Source organism: Bubalus bubalis, chromosome X (assembly GCF_019923935.1).
Source record: "Bubalus bubalis isolate 160015118507 breed Murrah chromosome X, NDDB_SH_1, whole genome shotgun sequence".
Lineage (NCBI taxonomy): Eukaryota > Metazoa > Chordata > Mammalia > Artiodactyla > Bovidae > Bubalus > Bubalus bubalis.
The window spans coordinates 119447024-119466119 of NC_059181.1; the positions used below are offsets into that span (position 1 = coordinate 119447024).

General features: G+C 38.2%; 1 protein-coding gene across 9 annotated transcripts in view; it reads left to right on the forward strand.

The window, feature by feature from the left end:
* The window catches only part of MCF2 (MCF.2 cell line derived transforming sequence), a 125444-nt gene that overhangs the window by 58498 nt on the left and 47850 nt on the right, over nucleotides 1-19096 (forward strand). For 4 of the 9 annotated variants that reach the window (XM_044936773.2, XM_025276193.3, XM_025276195.3 and 1 more), the window contains 10 exons: nucleotides 959-1078; nucleotides 1926-2042; nucleotides 3491-3640; nucleotides 4432-4565; nucleotides 4877-4991; nucleotides 7951-8070; nucleotides 10355-10546; nucleotides 11852-12043; nucleotides 16271-16442; nucleotides 17931-17978. In XM_044936773.2, the coding sequence (XP_044792708.2) occupies nucleotides 959-1078; nucleotides 1926-2042; nucleotides 3491-3640; nucleotides 4432-4565; nucleotides 4877-4991; nucleotides 7951-8070; nucleotides 10355-10546; nucleotides 11852-12043; nucleotides 16271-16442; nucleotides 17931-17978 (1360 nt within the window). The remainder of the gene's footprint in view (nucleotides 1-958; nucleotides 1079-1925; nucleotides 2043-3490; nucleotides 3641-4431; nucleotides 4566-4876; nucleotides 4992-7950; nucleotides 8071-10354; nucleotides 10547-11851; nucleotides 12044-16270; nucleotides 16443-17930; nucleotides 17979-19096) is intronic. The other 5 variants (XM_044936775.2, XM_044936779.2, XM_044936774.2 and 2 more) reach the window with 3 other exon arrangements.

Consider the following 19096-nt stretch of genomic DNA (forward strand, 5'->3'; position numbering starts at 1 on the left):
TGATGATGTTAGCAAAATACTTGGCATACAGTAAGCATTTGAATGTGGTACTTTATTACTTATATCAGGCCATATTATTCCAGCCCTTGTGAATTTTGCATAGGGTCCTCCTTGTCTTTTGTACTCTTTCATTTAACAGTTACTTCTTGACCACCTACTGTATGCCAGTATTCTAAGAAGTTGGAAAACATGGATACACCAGAAAAACAGTCTGATCCACTTTATTCCTCTTTAGGCAAGTCCTTTTTGACATTCCTAGGTCTAGGATGCTCTGTGCTACACCTTCCTGTTGTATATTATTCTAATTCCCTTGTTTCATTTATCAACTTATCATGCTATAGAGTAAATGATGCTAATGGACTCTAGACTGTCATTTTCTTGCAAGCTGGGTAGGGACTGTATGTTATTAATTGGTGTACACTGAATGCTAACAGTGCCTGATAATCATTCACTTAAATACATGGAGGAAACATGTAGAAGATATTTGGTGAATGTCTCTTGGATGAAATAAAAATACAAGTCCACAAAATAGTTTTCTTCCATTGTTTACTGCAGGTATTCACTATTTCAGCTCCCTTTAGGCTTTTAGGGCTATCCTAGAAACCTGCCTCCTGATTCTGTTTTGCAAGGATTAAAAACAATTTGAGTACAAAAACAATCACGTTTAAAATGAAGCTTAAGAGTATAATTCTTCATAATGTGGGATTGACTTCAGTGTGAGAAAATTCCAGGCCACAAGCACTGCAAGGATCTGACCTGATGACCTTACATTCATTTCATTTCTATTTTCGTGTTTTAAGATGTTATCAACATCCATTTTTTAAGTTTTATCTTTTCAGTGGTTTTTATGACTTTAGAATTTGTTTTCTTTGATTATATATTTTTTGCCATGTGTTCACTCGAGTGCATGTTTTGACAATTTTTTTCTTTTTTTCCTGTGCTGTTTTTTCCCCTATAGTCTTCATTCCCTGGGAACTTGCACTTGGTTTTGGTCCTTCGTCCCACCAGTTTTCTCCAACGAACTTTCACAGACATTGGATTTCGATTTAGTCAGGAAGATTTCATGCTCAAATTACCGGTAAGAATATATTATTTAAGTGTTTTGACCCTTTCTCATGAAGAATTTGTATCATGTTGTTGTTATTTTACATGTGGTCACAAGTGCATGTAAAAGAAAAAAATTTAGAATTTGTCTTCCAAAAATGTAAATTCAAAATGCCTTAAAGTCTTCTGCTCCTACTGTTAAAATAAAGGAAAAGATTAGTCAATTTGTAACAAAGCAGTTCGTTTTGAAAAAAGATGTAAATCCCATATGTTATATATGTGTGTGTGTGTGTGTGTATATATATATGTGTGTGTATGTATTTGTGTGTGTGTATAAAATCAGGACATTTTATTTTTAGAGAATAAAATGAATGTGTGTTTTATGTATTTGACCTCCCATGAACTTACATCCTGAGCAGTTCAGAGTAGCTTTTTTTTTTTTTTTTTCCAGAAGATATTTTTATACACTTTTAGTGTAGGAAATAAGAGTGCTCATAAATTTTGCTACTTTTGCAAAGATCAGTCCCTCATGATAAATTATAATTTACTACAGAAAGCCCTTCCTTTGTCATGGGCTTAACATTCTTTCAGAGGGTTGACCACAGACAGTGCAAAATTTTTAGGTCAGAGAGAGTCAGGTGTTCGGGTTTCTATGGAGATTACTTTCATTTTACAGAGAAATGTTTTGTAAATGAAAACTGTTATTCCCTGAGGGAAGGGAGCGTATCCATGTGTGTGGGGATGTACAGGAGAGAATTGTTAGAACCATTTATGAAAGATAAATTTCTGCTAAACGAATGCTAAAGTTCATTGTACAGTTGGCTGTGTGGAGGAGTGCCATGGAGGGCAGTTAACGGTATCTTTCTCACTTATTTGTATAGGTTGTTATGCTGAGCTCAGTTAGTGATTTGCTGACATACATTGATGACAAGCAGTTAACCACTGAGTTAGGCGGCACCTTGCAGTACAGCCACAGTGAATGGATCACCTTCAGAAATGTATGTTTCTTTTGCCCTTACTGTAGAGCCTGTAGTTCATTTTAGCTTTGAAATCTAGTTCTAGAATTTTTTTTTTCTTCCTTGGGAAAAACAGATTTCTGGGGTTCCTATTTTTCAAAAACATATAATTCAACATCTTGATTTTCTTGCTTAGGAAATATCTAGAAATGATGACGAGTCACTGAGGATGGCATTTAAATGAGAGGCCTAGGGAATAAGGAGACCTTACACTGCCTACCCTCTCCTGTGGCCATGTAGTAACTTGAAGAAACCAAGGGTTTGGGTTCAAATCCTAGCACTGCTGATTTTTATCAATATAACTTTGTGCAAGTTGTAAAAGCTCTCTCAGCCTCAGTTTTTCCAACTATACAGTGGGAAGAATAAGACTTTACCTCATTGGGTTATTGAGAAGATTAAATAAGATTACAGATGTACCATGTTTGATACTGTGCCTGGCCTATGGCTTGCCCTCAGAAAATGAGAGTCATCTTATTAATCTCATCAGTCTAGTGATTCTGCTGGGGGCAGTTAAATTTGTAGCAAAAATGCCTTCTGTTCTAGAAATGTATGGATAAGCACGGGCTCTGTGCCTCACAAGAGTGAATTTGTCATATAAGGGTCTTCTAATTCCAGAGGGATGGGAACCCTTCTGAAGGAAATAATGATATTTACTTAAATCAGGATTTTATTTTCCTCATCTTTATTTTCATTCAGCAGTCCTGTTCATTCATATGAAAGTGAGTCGTCAAAATAAGCAGTGGCTTGCCTTTAATAACGTAGAAAGCTAAAAATAAAAGAGCAGATGCCTTGAGTTACATGGTAAACAGAGGGTTTATATAGTCTCTAAATGTTGTCCTTTCTCTAAGTCACTGATTTTGGAAACAAAATGAACAACCAAACCTTACTTGACATTTTAGGGCAGCAGAGCCTTTGGGGTCATAATTTCAAATCTTCTCCAGAACTTGGAATGAATTATTGTGACTAATGTTCCTCTGTCATCTTAGTCCACCAAATGCTAACACTTGTTCATAAATGATAATAAAATGGCTTTGATGTTCTCATATCTCTTCAGAAGTAGTTATTATAAAACAATTGTGCAATTCCAAAATTAAATAAAATAAGGAAAACACAATGTTTTGCCAGATAATAAAACAAATTACTCAGTACATGGCATATTTAAGAAACGGTTTTCATCATTGTTTGAGAAATAAGTACAGATGTTTAGATATTCAAGAAGTCTCTTCACCTCACTAAGTTTCTTAGGGGCTTAGATGCAAAGTTAGGGTTCATTGTCAAGGCCAATGCTAACTTTCCTTGCAGAGGAGTGGTCATAGTATATGTCTTGGCTGTCATATCTAAATGAAAGTTAATATAGTTGCTGGTCTAGGTTTTGATATGCTGGCCAAGTTACCACAGAATTAAGAGAATCATGCACGGGCTCTTTGCAGGCTATAGAAAATTTTGCCCTCACAGTGAAAGATACGGCTCAGATGTTACAGTCCTTTGGAACTGAACTGGCTGAGACAGAACTACCAGGTGACATTCCTGCAATGGAAGAAATTCTTGCAATTCGTGCTGAAAGGTACCACCTGTTAAAGGTATGTCTGATAGGGGAGACAAACCAAAATTTTCCATGGTCTTTCTTTTGATAGAGAGGTGTTGAGTGTGTCTTATTTCACACAGATTGCTGCGTAGGGAGACAAAAAGAGATGTTTATATGGTGTAAAGCATAATATTAAAAAAAGAGTACGAGAGGAGGATGTCCTGGATATGTTGAATTTAAGTGGCCCTTTTTTTGAAATGGTGCCCCTCCCCCTTCCCTCTCCCCATCCGTAACCACTAGTTTTCTGTTTCTTTTTTCACTAGTTTGTTTTACTTTTTAGATTCCACATATAAGTGACATCATATGGTATTTGTCTTTCTCTGTCTGACTTATTTCACTTAGCATAATACCCTCCCAGTCCATCCATGTTGTTGCAAATGGCAAGATTCTATTCTTTCTTAATGGCTGAGTAGTATTCCATTGTATATATATATGTATGTATACCATATCTTCTTTATCCAGTCATCTGTTGTTGGACGCTTAGGTTGCCTCCATATTAAATTAGAACTTTCTACCAGTGAGAGGAAGCTACAAACTGAGTCTTGGGGTACTTGTGCCTATAAAATTGGGGACTGTAAATCTGTCTCAATAGGCAGAGGCTTCTTGGAGATCCTCGCAGCTTTTGGATTCCGTGGTACTGAGGTAGTTCTTGACTTTTCAGTGATGAAAGCAAAGGCTGTGCTAGAACTATGCTATTCTGCATCTGTTGCTGTACGCTGCCTTCTACCCAGCTCATTCACAGTAGGTGCCCAGCAGGCTGACACTTCCTATTTTGCCTTTGTACAGAAGGATATCACAGCTGTAACCAAAGAAGGAAAATTTCTGCTAACAAATCTGGAAGTGCCTGATGCTGAGGGTGCTGTGAGTTCAAGACTTGAAAATCATCAGCCGACTAGTGGTGACTGGCAAACTATTAATAAGTAAGTAGTATTCTTTGGGGTTTAGAGTTACTTATCTTATACTTTTGATAGGGAATGATATATTTTTGTGGCTACCTGTTAACCTGCAAAAGTATTCCTGGACCTCTGGCATTCAAGCTGAGAACTCCTCCCCGTGTTGACCCACAGATATTAGTTTGCTCATAGGGGAGATTCTGTGGACATTGATAGTCTCTACCTGGACCAAATGCCATGGGCTGTGACTTTGCCTATAATTCTTAACATCCAAAGCAGGGTTATCTACCTACCTGCAATACAAATCATTGGTTTAATGATGATTTTGCTTTGTTAAGATTGCTGACTCAAGTACATGATATGGAAATAGCTTTTGATGGATTTTGGGAAAAACACCAGCTAAAAATGGAGCAGTATTTGCAACTCTGGAAGTTTGAGCAGGATTTTCAAGAGGTCAGTTAAAACTTTTCTTGGGTACAGTTTCTTTTGTTATGCTGGAGGTTCTTACTCCTTGATCATCAGAAACACAGTCTCACAAGATGCAGGATGCCCATGTATACCCCCAGAGAGGTGAAAAGGAGGCAAGTGTGAGTGCACTTTGACTTATAATGAAGAAAACAGCTATGAAAATGCCAACACTTATACTTCTGTGGCTCGGGCTCATTTCTTATGGGAAAGCACTTAAGGGGCTAACGTAGATGACAGCGGTAAAGTTGCTGTCTGCATTGATGTTTGATATTCAAATGTATTTTAGATGTAAAATACTTTCAGACTATGGGAAATCTACCAAGGGAATAATACTAACTTCCTTCATGATTTTTAAACTACCATCTACCTATGCTGACCATATTTAATATGATCTAACAAAACATTTTTTTCTGATTCAGCGACTTATTTCTATAAAAAAGCCTGATGGATGAGATTAAATTGTGTTTAATTATACATTATTTAAAAGGTTATAAGTATATTATGGTTCTGTCCTTCTGGAAAATCCATCCTATATGGTCAAGAGACATAGCTTCATTTTCCTTTCCCTTTATAGTCAGCCTCCATGCTTCTACCAGTCTCTGTCATAGTATTTTCCCGGGGATCCAAGGAAAAGTCACTTCTCTCTCTTACATGTGGTCAGCCTGTTTCTGCCCATGAGTGGCTGACTTGCCTAGTATTCCATTTGTTCTAGCCAAATCAGTTAGGGGAGGGGACCCAGGGCTCAGTTATTACCAACCTTTTCCCTCTGGTGATTCAGATTTTGAAGTGTCAGGCTCTCGGTAAAACTTTTCTTAAAGAAAGAATAGGTATAGAACAGTCTTTTGGACTCTGTGGGAGAGGGAGAGGGTGGGATGATATGGGAGAATGGCATTGAAACATGTATAATATCATATGTGAAATAAATCATCAGTCCAGGTTCGATGCATGATACAGGATGCTCGGGGCTGGTGCACTGGGATGACCCAGAGGGATGGTATGGGGAGGGAGGGTTCAGGATGGGGAACATGTGTACACCCGTGGTGGATTCATGTTGATGTATGACAAAACCAATACAATATTGTAAAGGAATTAGCCTCTAATTAAAATAAATAAATTTATATTAAAAAAAATGAAAGAATAGGTCAGATTGCTCTTGGGCCTTCCAGATATTGATGTCTGTCCCTCCTCTCCAACCAAACACATGCAGCAACATTACTTTTCCTGAACAAACCCATTGTGCCTCTACTTATATGTTAATTTGCCTCCAGGTTGCATTGTCATCCTGTGGTTATAGTCTGTTCTGTGAAGTCATTGTTGCCTCTGATGACTATTATTGTTTGTCATGAGTCCAAATCTCACTGACGCAATCTGTCTCTCATAGTGACATAGGCTCTGATAGGTTCATAGCAGATAGGTTCTGAATATTTAGGCATTTAACTAAATAAAAGCATATGTGGGAATTTAAACTTGTAAGAAAAAACTTGAATATTCTCAAACTTGAGATCCTCTTGAACACACAAAATAGGAATATTTTCTTGCATAATCACAGTACAGTGGCCATATTTTTTACGTTTATGAATAATGTAGTACTTTTCTATTATCTGCAATCAGCATTCCAATTTTCTCAATTGACTCAATCATGTCCTTTATATTATTTTCCTGCCTCAGCACAGGATCCAGTCTAGAGGGTCAGGTATTGCATTAAGTTGTCATGTGTCTTTAGTCTCCTTTAATCTCTAATGCTTTTGTAGCCTTTCTTTGTCTTTTATGACACTGACATTTTGGAAAAATACAGTCATTTTTAAAATAAAATGTTCACCATTTTGAGTATGTCTGACATTGTCTCATGATTGGATTAACCTGTATATGACCAGCAAGAATACCGCATATGTGATGTGTCCTTTGGAGGGTTTTGGTCACCCTGTCAGGGTGCTGTTGAATTTCTCCATACTACAGTTACTTCCCCCCACCACCCCCGCCTGCCCTTGCAACTGATCGGAAATATCGGGTTGGCCAAAGGTTCATTGAGGTTTTCCTGGAAGATGTTATGGAAAAACCCGAATGAACTTTTCGGCCAACCCAATATGTGGGGAGAAAATTTAAGGCCATGCAATTATCTTGCTCCTCATCAAAAATTCTTCATCAGTGTATCATCAGTTGATGATTCTTGCTCCAACCAATCTTTACTATGATAGTTGTGAAATGCTGATTTTTTGTGTAGATAAGTCATGAGGTTGTAGCTGTTTTAGGCCCACCAATAGGAACAAGAGCACAAGTCATTTTGAAGACGCTAGAAAAATGTCTGTCAAAAATACCCTTTAGTACAATATTTATCTACTTATTGGGCTTAGGGCTTCCTAGCTTTTAATTCATTAATGTTCTTGACTGTTCTGTTGTTTGCACCTGGCTGTTGTGTCCTTGTGACATGCCCAAACATTTTTATCAGTTCTTTACTTTCTGGCATAAAGAGATGTTCCAAGCTTATCTTATTCCTGTTCTGCCTCAGCCCTGAAATCAGCCAATTTCCTATGAAGCCCCAATTTCTTTTTCTGGAAAATGATTTTCAAAACCAAGGTCTGGGTATTAGATGTGCTCATTGCTACTGAAGGGTCTTTGTTTCTAGAGCCACTCACCATACAGCTAGGGAATATATGTGCATGTATATGCACGTATGTATACCTCTATACATGTCCACATACAAATGCCTTCACATGTACATTGTGATCTTTTATAAATCATCAGTGCACACTGATGTCTAGCAGGTTAAATTTTAACAGATTATATTGATTTCTGTGAATAAGATAGCTGAAAACATTTTCCATATGTGTGATTTTTCCATGTTGAGGTTCTTAATTAATAGCATTTACTACAAAGTTTGATTATTAGGTGAAAAGGCTTAATAATTTGCATGCTTTGAAGACTTTTTCTCCTCCCCTACTTTTAGCTCGTAAGTGAAGCTGAACTTATACTAAACCAACAAGCGGAGTTGGCAGATGTAACAGGGACTATAGCTCAAGTGAAACAAAAAATTAAAAAGTTGGAAAACTTGGATGAAAATTCTCAGGTAAGATTATATTTTAGGTATGCAGTGTCTCTAAAGAGTATAATAGTTACATTTTGATGTCTTTTGGTAGTATAAACTCTTATAACTAGTCTCTTGTAACAACAGTCTGTATAATTGGCTCAACAATATTTGTCTATTCTGTTCAGTGTGGGCCTGAGATGACCTTGCAGACATCTCATATAGTTGTAACTGTTTCAGGCCCATCCATAGGAACAAGAGCATACATCATTTTGAAGAAGCTAGAAAAATGTCTATCAAGAATGCTGTTTGGTATTTGGAAATGATGGAAACCTTAAAAATATAATTCCTTAAATAACCATCATTTGGTATATGCAACTGAATCAGACACAGATTCATATAGATAGGTCTATTTAGCCTTACCAGCTGTGTGGCCTTGGGTAAACTAAGTTTTCTAAACCTCTGTGTCCTTATCTATAAATTGGGGATGTGATGACCTACTTTGCAGAGTGATTATTAGGAATTATTTGGATCCTGTGGATAAAACACTTAGCACAGTACCTAGGATATATGGACATAAAGCATAAATACTCACAAGAGCCAGCTGTCATTTATTCTGCTGGTCTTGAAGCTTGAATTCAAGGCTTTACACTCAACACATTCTAGCTTTGCTCTCCTGACTTGTATGTGAGAGCGAGGCTGTTGTTTTTAAGGTGAAAAAGTGAAAGTAGCTCAGTCATGTCTGACTCTCTGTGACCCCATGGACTCTACAGTCCATGGAATTCTCCAGGCCAGAATACTGGAGTGGGTAGCCGTTCCCTTCTCCAAGGGACCTTCCCAACCCAGGGATCAAACCCAGGTCTCCTGCATGACAGGCAGATTCTTTACCAGCTGAGCCACCAGGGAAGCCCTTTTAAGGTGTATTCTCAACAAATAAATTGATTTCTCAGTACCATAAGCATCTAAAAACAAAATTGAGAGGCAGCGGTTGTGGTGTCCAGTTCTGGAATTTTACTCATAGATCTTTGTGATCATGGGGCAAGCTCCAGATCTCTTTGCTTTGGAGAAAAAGAGAAGGCAAACTGGCTTCAGAGCTTCAAATTTTTTGTCTGTTTTTGTTCTGTTTGTTTTCATTTTGTTGTGTTTTGTTTTGAATAATTTTTAGTTTTAATTGTGGTAAGACACTCAAAATATAATTCACCAGCTTAACCATTTTGAAGTGTATGGTTCAACAGTATTGAGTGTATCTGCATTATTGTGTAACACATCTCCAGATCTTTTTCATCTTGCAAAACAATGTGACTACACTCAACCCTGCTTAACTGTACACTTCAAAATGGATAAGATGGTAAATTTTATGTTTCAGTCACAACACTGGGTTGAGACAGTCAGTAGTTAGAATGAAGACTAAGCTTTGAGTTGCTTTTTGACAGGGAAACCCTGTGGCGGTCTCTTCAAATCTGTCAAGTCCTCAAAAAAGTGAAGTTGGTCAATCGTGTCCGACTCTTTGTGACCCCATGGACTGTAGCCTACCAGGCTCCATCCATGGGATTTTCCAGGCAAGAATACTGGAGTCGGCCAGAAGGAAACTGCCATTTCCTTCTCCAGGGGATCTTCCCGACCCAGGGATTGAACCCGGGTCTTCTGCATTGCAGGCAGATGCTTTACTGTCTGAGCTGTCAAGTCCTCAAGTAGATGCCAACTAGATCTAATAGGATTTCCATGGCTGAGGTGATATGAAATCCCTTAGCTTTCACTTGGCTGGTTTGCATCTCATTGATTATATTTTGTCCTGTTCTAAATCTGTACCTCCCAGGAGGAGCAAATCTCATCCACCTTCTGGGTGGGCTGGTTAATTTTCTGTTTCTGTGACCAGAAGTGCATGAGCTTCCGATAACACCGCTGCCATAGCTAATGACATTAGGCTTTTCAGGTGGCGCTAGTGGTAAATGACCTGCCTGCTGATGCAGGAGACATAAGAGATGCAGGTTCAATCCCTGGGTCGGAAAGATCCCCTGAAGGAGGGCATAGCAACTCACTCCAGTATTCTTGCCTGGAGAATCCCATGGATAGAGGAGCATGGTGGGCTACAGTCCATGGGCTCGCAAAGAGTCAGACACGACTGAAGCAACTTAGCATGCGCATGCACGTATAGCTAATGACTATAACTGGAAGCTTTTTTGCAGCTGGCAGAAGTATGACATCAAACCGTATACTTGGCAATATCTCTCTCTGGCTCAACCAATTTCCTTTTTAATTACGTTTTCTCCCCCTCTATTCAGATGGAGATCTTGCAGTTATTATTTTCCTTCTTTCTTAAAATCAGGACCTGTTAGCAAAGGCCCGGTTCGTAATAATACATGGACACAGGCTCGCAGCAAGTCACCATTATGCCCTGGATTTGATCTGTCAGAGGTGCAATGAACTACGTTACCTTTCTGATATTTTGGTAAATGAAATCAGAACCAAACAGATACAGCTCAACAGGACCTTTAAAATGCATAAACTCCTACAGCAGGTAACGTCACGGGACATGGTGCATTTCTGAAAGAGAAATTACATTTTTTTTTCTACCTGAGTCCTTCTCAGAGGCTGTAAGGCCAGGGTTTGGCATAGCTTTGAAATTAGATTTGTAAGAAGTCTGAAGAACTGAGTTTGATTATGCCTATTTCATTCGTCCACTTTGCAGTATTCACGGCCAGTCCAAGATTAAGGACCATAAGGATTTTGGCCCCTGTTCTGAATATGAGCATGGTGGTGGTGATGGCTCCCTCTATTTTAGGTTCATCTCTGAAGCCTCTGCTCTGGTGATAGTTTGCAGTTAGAACACTTTGAAAAACCATGGGGGCCATTTTGCTCAAGCCTGACTCTCATTCCACATTTCATAGTTACAGCAATGTAACTGTGAACAACAGTGATTAGAAACTGTTCTAACAACAAACAGTGATTAGAAACTGTTCCTCCATGAAATAGAGTCTGACCCCTTTGATGATTAGGCAGTGAAGAGAAGTTTTGATCATGGCAGTGGAATGTAAAATAGGGGTATCACATATAGGCATTGGATCTGAGCATGAGCATTCTAATCTGTACATCTTCTGTGACAAGGAAACTTTTTCTTTGTGCTAGGTGATCATCATGCATTTTTATTACACTTGAGATTTTGCAAAGAATTTCATATTTCAGTTATTGATTTTTGGGAAAAAATGTGCAGCTGGTGTTGCGAGAATGGTCAGACTCCTGCTTCAGAATGAATTCCTTGTTATGAAATGAGTGCAGGGCTTCCCAGCCTTGGCCGTGCCTCTGAAGTACCTGTGGAGATATAGAGAAGGGATTTCTGGTTGCCAAGGGGGAGGTTCGTCAGGGAGGAATGGAATAGGAGACTGGGGTGAGCAGATGCAAACTATTACATACAGGATGGATAAACAACAAAATTCTACTCTATACCACAGGGAACTATATTCAATATCCTGTGATAAACCATAATGGAAAAGGATATAAAAAAGAGTAAATATGTATATATATATAACTGAATCACTTGAATCACTTTTCTATGCAGCAGAAATTAGTACAACATTGTAAATCAGCTATATTTCAAAAAAAAAAAAAAAAAGAAAGAAAGAAAGAAATACCTATGGAGCCTGGCTTACAGCCCAGAGCTACTGAATCAGAATTTCTGGGAGTAGAGATTTTTTTTTTCTTTTTAACAGCTCTGAAAACAACTCTGATTCATAGCAGCCAGGGCTGATAAACACTCTCCTAAGGGACAAACAGATTTCTCATTTATTCATTCATGGTTTGTGTGTGTGTGGGATTTGCTTACCAGGCTCGACAGTGCTGTGATGAAGGAGAGTGCCTTCTGGCTAATCAAGAAATAGACAAGTTTCAGTCTAAAGAAGATGCACAGAAGGCCCTCCAAGACATTGAAAATTTTCTTGAAATGGCTCTACCCTTTATAAATTATGATCCTGAAACCCTACAGTATGAATTTGGTATCATTTTATCTCCTGAACTCAAGGTAAGAGACTTGGGGGGGGGCATGGAAACAAATTTTTAAAAGCTATGATTGTGTTAGTGTTGATAAGAGTTTTACTGCTTTACAGGTAACTTTACATCACGTTGCAATTACCGAGTTCTCTTAACGATTGGGGTTATATCAGAGCCACTGTTACATGTCAAAGAATCCTAATATTTATATTTGCCTTATAATGAAGAGTAATTTCCCACCTGCAATGTTAGGTCCATGAATCAAGGTAAATTGGAAGTGCTCAAACAGGAGATAGCAAGAGTGAACATTGACATTTTAGTAATCAGTTAACTAAAATGGACTGGAATGGGTGAATTTAATTCAGATGACTATTATATCTACTACTGTGGGCAAGGATCCCTTGGAAGAAATAGAGTAGCCTTCGTGGTCAACAAAAGAGTCCAAAATGCAGTACTTGGGTGCACTCTCAAAAATGACAGAATGATCTCAGTTCATTTCCAAGGCAAACCATTCAATATCACAGTAATCCAAGTCTATGCCCCAACCACTGATGCTGTAGAAGATGAAATTGATCAGATCTATGAAGACCTACAAGACCTTCCAGAACTAACATGAAATGAAAGATGTCCTTATCATCATAGGGGATTGGAATGCAAAAGAAGGAAGTCAAGAGATACCTGGAGTAACAGGCAAGATTGGCCTTCGAATACAAAATGAAGCAGGGCAAAGGCTAACAGAGTCTGTCAAGAGAACACACTGGTCATAGCAAACAACCTCTTCCAATAACACAAGAGACGACTCTACACAAGGACATTACCATATGGTCAACACTGAAATCAGATTGATTACATTCTTTGCAGCTGAAGATGGAGAAGCTCTATACAGTCAGCAAAAACAAGACCAGGCGCTGACTGTGGCTCAGATCATGAACTCCTTATTGCCAAATTCAGACTTAAACTGAAGAAAGTAGGGGAAACCACTAGACCATTCAGGTATGATCTAAATCAAATCTCTTACTATTATACAGTAGAAGTGAGAAATAGATTCAAGGGATTATATCTGATAAATAGAGCACCTAAAGAACTATGGACAGAGGTTCATGACATTGTACAGGAGGTGGGGTTCAAAACCATCCCCAAGAAGAAGAAATGCAGAAAGGCAAAATGGTTGTCTTAGGAGGCCTTACAGATAGCTGAGAAAAGAAGAGAAGTGAAAGGCAAGGGAGAAAAAGAAAGATATATCCATCTGAATGCCGAGTTACAGAGATTAGAAGGAGAAATAAGAAAGCCTTCCTAAGTGATCAATGTAAAGAGAGGAAAACAAGAGAATGGGAAAGACTAGAGATCTCTTCAAGAAAATTCGAGACACCAAGGGAACATTTCATGCAAAGATGGGCACAATAAAGGACAGAAATGGTATGGACCGAACAGAAGCAGAAGATATAAAGAAGAGGTAGCAAGAATACACAGAAGAACTATACAGAAAAGATCTTCATGACCCAGATAACCATGATGGTATGGTCACTCATCTAGAGCCAGACATCCTGGAATGTGAAGTCAAATGGGCCTTAGGAAGCATCACTACGAACAAAGCTAGTGGAGGTGATGGAATTCCAGTTGAGCTATTTCAAATCCTAAGATGCTGTGAAAGTGCTGTACTCAATATGCCAGCAAATTTGGAAAACTCAGCAGTGGCCATGGGACTGGAAAAAGTCGGTTTTCATTCCAATCCCAAAGAAATACAATGCCAAAGAATGTTCAAACTACTGCATAATCTCACTCATCTCACACACTAGCAAAGTAATGTTCAAAATTCTCCAAGCTGGGCTTCAGCAGTACATAAACTGAGAATTTCCAAATGTTCAAGCTGGATTTAGAAAAGGCAGAGGAACCAGAGATCAAATTGCCAACATCATTGGATCATAGAAAAAGCAAGAGAATTCCAGAAAAACATCTACTTCTGCTTCATTGACTATGCTAAAGCCTTTGACTCCGTGGATCACAACAAACTGGAAAATTCTTAAAGAGATGGGAATACCAGGCCATCTTACCTGATTCCTGAGAAATGTGTATGCAGGTCAAGAGGCAACAGTTAGAACCAGACGTGGAACAATGGCCTGGTTTCAAATTGGGAAAGGAGTACGTCAAGGCTATATATTGTCATCTTGCTTATTTAACTTATATGCAGAGTACATCATGCGAAATACTGGACTGGATGAAGCACAAGCTGGAATCAAGATTGCAGGCAGAAATATCAATAACCTCAGATATGCAGATGACACCACCATTATGACGGAAAGCGAAGAAGAACTAAAGAGCCTCTTGATGAAAGTGAAAGAGGAGAGTGAAAAAGCTGGCTTCAAACTCAACATTCCAAAAATGAAGATCATGGCATCCGGTCCCATCACTTCGTGGCAAATATATGGGGAAACAATGGAAACAGTGACAGACTATTGTCTTGCGCTTCAAAATCACTGCAGATAGTGACTGCAGCCATGAAATTAAAAGACGCTTGCTCCTTAGGAGAAAAGTTATGACAAACCTAGACAGCATATTAAAAAGCAGAGACAATCCTTTACCCTCAAAGAACTGTCTAGGCAAAGCTATGGTTTTTCCAGTAGTGATGTATGGATGTGCGAGTTGGACCATAAAGAAAGTTGAGCACTGAAGAATTGATGCTTTTGAACTGTGGTGTTGGAGAAGACTCTTGCAAGTCCCTTGGACTGCAAGGAGATCAAGCCAGTCAATCCTAAAGGAAATCAGTCCTGAATATTCATTGGAAGGATTGATACTGAAGCTGAGGCTCCAATACTTCAGCCACATAATGCGAAGAGCTGACTCATTGGAAAAGACCCTGATGCTGGGAAAGATTGAAGACAGGAGAAGGAGATGACAGAGAATGAGATGGTTGGATGGCATCACCGATTCAATGGACATGAGTTTGAGCAAGCTCCAGGAGTTGGTGATGGACAGGGAAACCTAGCATGCTGTAGTCCATGAGGTTGCAAAGAGGCAGACACGACTGAGTGACTGAACCAAACTGAACTGAATTTCCTTTTTGAGCTTTGAATGATTTTTAATTAAAAACATTTTTTTTTTTTTGGCATGTGACATCTTAGTTCTTCCACTGGGTATTGAACCTATGTACCCTGCAGTGGGAGTACAGAATCTTAACCACTGAATCACCAGGGAAGTCCTATGACTGCATTACTTTTAAACTCTTTTCACTTACTAGCAGCTTTCACATATATTTTCTTGTGCATCCTTCGAGAAATGTCCAAAGCTGTCATAGGATATTGGGCCCATATCAAGAACAGTCTACACCGAACATCTTTCCTTCCTGCTGCAGTGACCACCAGAAGATGCTGTGTAGACACAGATCCAGCTTTCCCACTCAGTTTGAGGATAAAGTGATAAAGGAAGGATATGGGTCTACCTGGGGAATGGGGAGCAGTAGAAGCTTGTGTTGGCAGGGTAGAGAGCTTAGGTTAGTTCAGCACCACCCCCTTGCAGGTGCCATCAAGCTCTCTCTCCACAGTACAGAGAAGAGCATCTGTGTTGTTATTTGCTGCTAAAGTGTCTCATTGACTCTAAAGTTTAGAATAGTATCTAAATCCATGTTTAGCTTCAGATCTTAGGGGCATGCCGCAGAAGATCAGAAACATAGCCTTGGCGTTAACCAAGTGACTCTAGAAGCCACGAAGCCTAACTCTTGCTGCCTCAAATCATGTAGGAGGGCCAGAAGGGTACATTATCCATCAATGCCTCTGAGGAGCCTTTTACTGAGTTAGACAAAAAGTTCATTCCAGTTTTTCCATACCATCTTACAGAAAAACCCAAACGAACTTTTTGACCAACCCAGTATAACATGGTGAACTGTAGAATGTCCTGCAGGCTAAAACATAACAAACTACTGTGACAGCGCTTAACTTGGTAGCTTTCTTGTGCTCAACACGCCCTCTTTTCTAGCTGTTATCCCCTTTCAGCCAATGAAAGGTAAATCACCTATTCAGTGACTGACTTATTTGATGATTGCTTGATAAATTTCTTCTTCAAGTTGTTTTGGTTGAGACCTTCTGGTTTTGTAACCATGTGAAATAATGCCTTAATCTGTTCCCCATTACTTTCCTAAATTTCTTCTAGTTATATATTAAAGTCTAAATTAATTTTGTATCTGTCTGAGACCGAGAAATGTAATAGGATTTGTAATGACCCCCATTTCAGAAAATATTTCATAGATTTCTTATGTAACCTGCAGGTTCAAATGCAGACCATCCAACTCAAGCTTGAAAACATCCGAAGTATATTTGAGAACCAACAGGCCGGTTTCAGAAACCGGACAGATAAACATGTGAGGCCGATTCCATTTGTAGTACCTGCTTCTGACAATTTGGTCAGATCTAGAGCACCATTTTTTTCACCTACACAAGGTAGAGTATCTTAGATTCCCCTTTTCTCTCTCTTTTCTTCTTGCTGTTGTTTACTTTGTTACTTTTAATATAAATACTGAACTCATTCTTCAATCCTGAGAAATAGGAATTGTTTTTTTTTAAGCATCCTTGGTCATGTGCAGATTGTATTGCAGAAGGCAGGAGTCATGATAGAGATTATTGTACAATAATTAAACATAGTAGTAATATAGTACAGTATAGGATGATGAAAATCTGGGCTGAATTTCCCAATTTTGCAGTGAATATGAACTTTATACTAGCATCAAACTCACAAATAATTCACCCTTTTCTTCAGCAGGTGCAAGGAAGCCTATGAAAATAGTATATACACACATGCATTTACCACTTATAGGGATAAGCTATTATTTGGTTCTTATAGGCTTCTAATAAGTGAATGGCTTAGATAATCAAGTAGATTGCCTTTTCTAAACACGTACAGGTAAATCAAATAATTTTGCTAGTAATTAACTGTTAGAGAGTTCATTTACTTGTTTTAATCTTTGTAGATGATTTTAAACATGTAATATTTATTTCTGTTTTCTAAGTTCTGTGGGATAAAATAATTATGCTCTCTGTGGTGTTGAGCTACTCTGGAAATAAGATGACTACTGCCCCAAGATTTTCCTTGAGCTGCCTCTGGTGCCCCTTAGGGGAAAGTAGTTTGGTCTTTGGGGCCCTAAGTTAGTTAAGTTTGTGAAGGTGGGCCTAAATTCCATGTCTTTGATCTGAGAGAATCAGAGACTTCATTAATATATGGGAACTGCTTTGAAAACCAGAGAAAGCCTGAGCCAGGCATAATGAATGTAAAAGTCCAGCTCAGCTCCAGCAGAGATCAGATTAAAACCAAGTGATGAAAGCAGGTAACTAAGATGATAAAAGTCATATAGTTAATGGTTATTAAATATAAAAATATACTCACAAATAAAACTATAAGCATTGCCATAAATGAATAATACTAAGAAGATACTAGGAAAAAAGAATAAGAAGAACAAAAACCAATAGGGGATCAAAACCAACAGCTATGAGAATAAAAATAGAATAGGTTGATATTGCTAAGCAGAAGACAGAGCTCAGTTGTATTTCTGGCTCCATTCATGGGGTGTGTGACCAGGGACAGTTCACTTAACCTCTTTTGTTGATTTTGCCTTGTTTTGTCTGTCTATAAATTAGGAATAATAATGCCTATTGATTTCAAAATGAAATACCTACTGAAGGCAAAGTTAAAAAATTGTAGAATATTTAAAAATACTCAATAAACTAGACTTTTCCTTCTCTCTAATGAAGGCCTCTTGCTTTATGGTTCTCTAAAAGCTCAACTCCTCTGAACGGTTGAGGAACAGAGCTCTGAAAAGACTGCCCAAGACCCGTTCAAGGCCTTAGTCACTAAAAGTACATTTTGTTTTGTGTTGTTTCATTTTTTTGCTTTCTGATATTCTTATTTAATGGCATTACACTTTCTTTCTGCAGTGGGAGTTGGATATTCTTTCTTTCAAGCATGTAAACTTTTTTCAAAAGGTACCCATCTTTATTACTTTTCGTCAGTACATTTTCTGAGTTTGTGTACATGTGAAAATTCAGTTTGGCACCTAAAACCAGCAACAGTTCCTTCTCACATTCTACGTAAGGTTAACTTTCTCATTTTTTTCATAATAAGCATCCATTAGCTTTCATAATAAGCAATCCACTTATATTAGAAAATAACTATATAAAAAGTGGATTATTCTCTTTTATCAGATGACCATTCATAAGACAAAAACAAAGAAAACAATTGGCTTTTAACTTAAATTTGTTAAAATAAATTTGCTTTCATTTTAGAGACTGTGTCACCCACAGTAAGCCTATTTGTTGGGAGTAGCTTGAATTTGCCTAAGGTATTTATGAGGAAGATGGCAGCTTACTGAATAAATGACATGGATGGATAAATGATTATATCAGTTATCCATCATGGTTCCTAAATTAAATCAGAGCATCATTTATGCTACAGACATGGTTCATTTTACCTACTTGGTCTGTGAGTAATGGAAATTATAACAATCAGGTCCAAATAATTCTTCAAAACTTTTAATTGCTAAGTCAAATATATAAGATTTGGTTAAAAAAAATATGAGATTTGGTCAAATCAACACAGAAGTGTTAATTTTTTTTAATAAAATAAGTCAACCATACTAAACCAAAAAAAAAAAGTCAAACTGTTTTTTTGTTGTTGTTTTTGTTTATTAATTTGCATCAAGTAGAATCTTTTATCTAGCACCGTGTCTGGCACCTAGAAAGATGTAATAAATATTTTGCTGAATTAATATTTCATATAGAGGGAAGTTATGAAAGAACATTGTGTGTGAGAGAGAAAACGGTTTGAGCTCCTAAACCTGTAGCTCTAGTCTAGATCTTTCTCCTAAACTTCAGAGTCTGTATTTACAATTTGCCTCCTTGAATTTCCTATTGGCAGCTCAGTCTCAGCATACCCCAAAAGGATGCCATTTTTTCCACTCCTCTTTCTCACTCATCCCCACCTCTAATCAGTCCAAAATTCCGCTTCTTCGAATCCGCCCTGCTAGCCCTCACTGCCACTTTCCTAATCCAAGCTAACACCCATCTGTTGCCTTGACAACTATAGCAGTCTCCCTGTTTCCCAC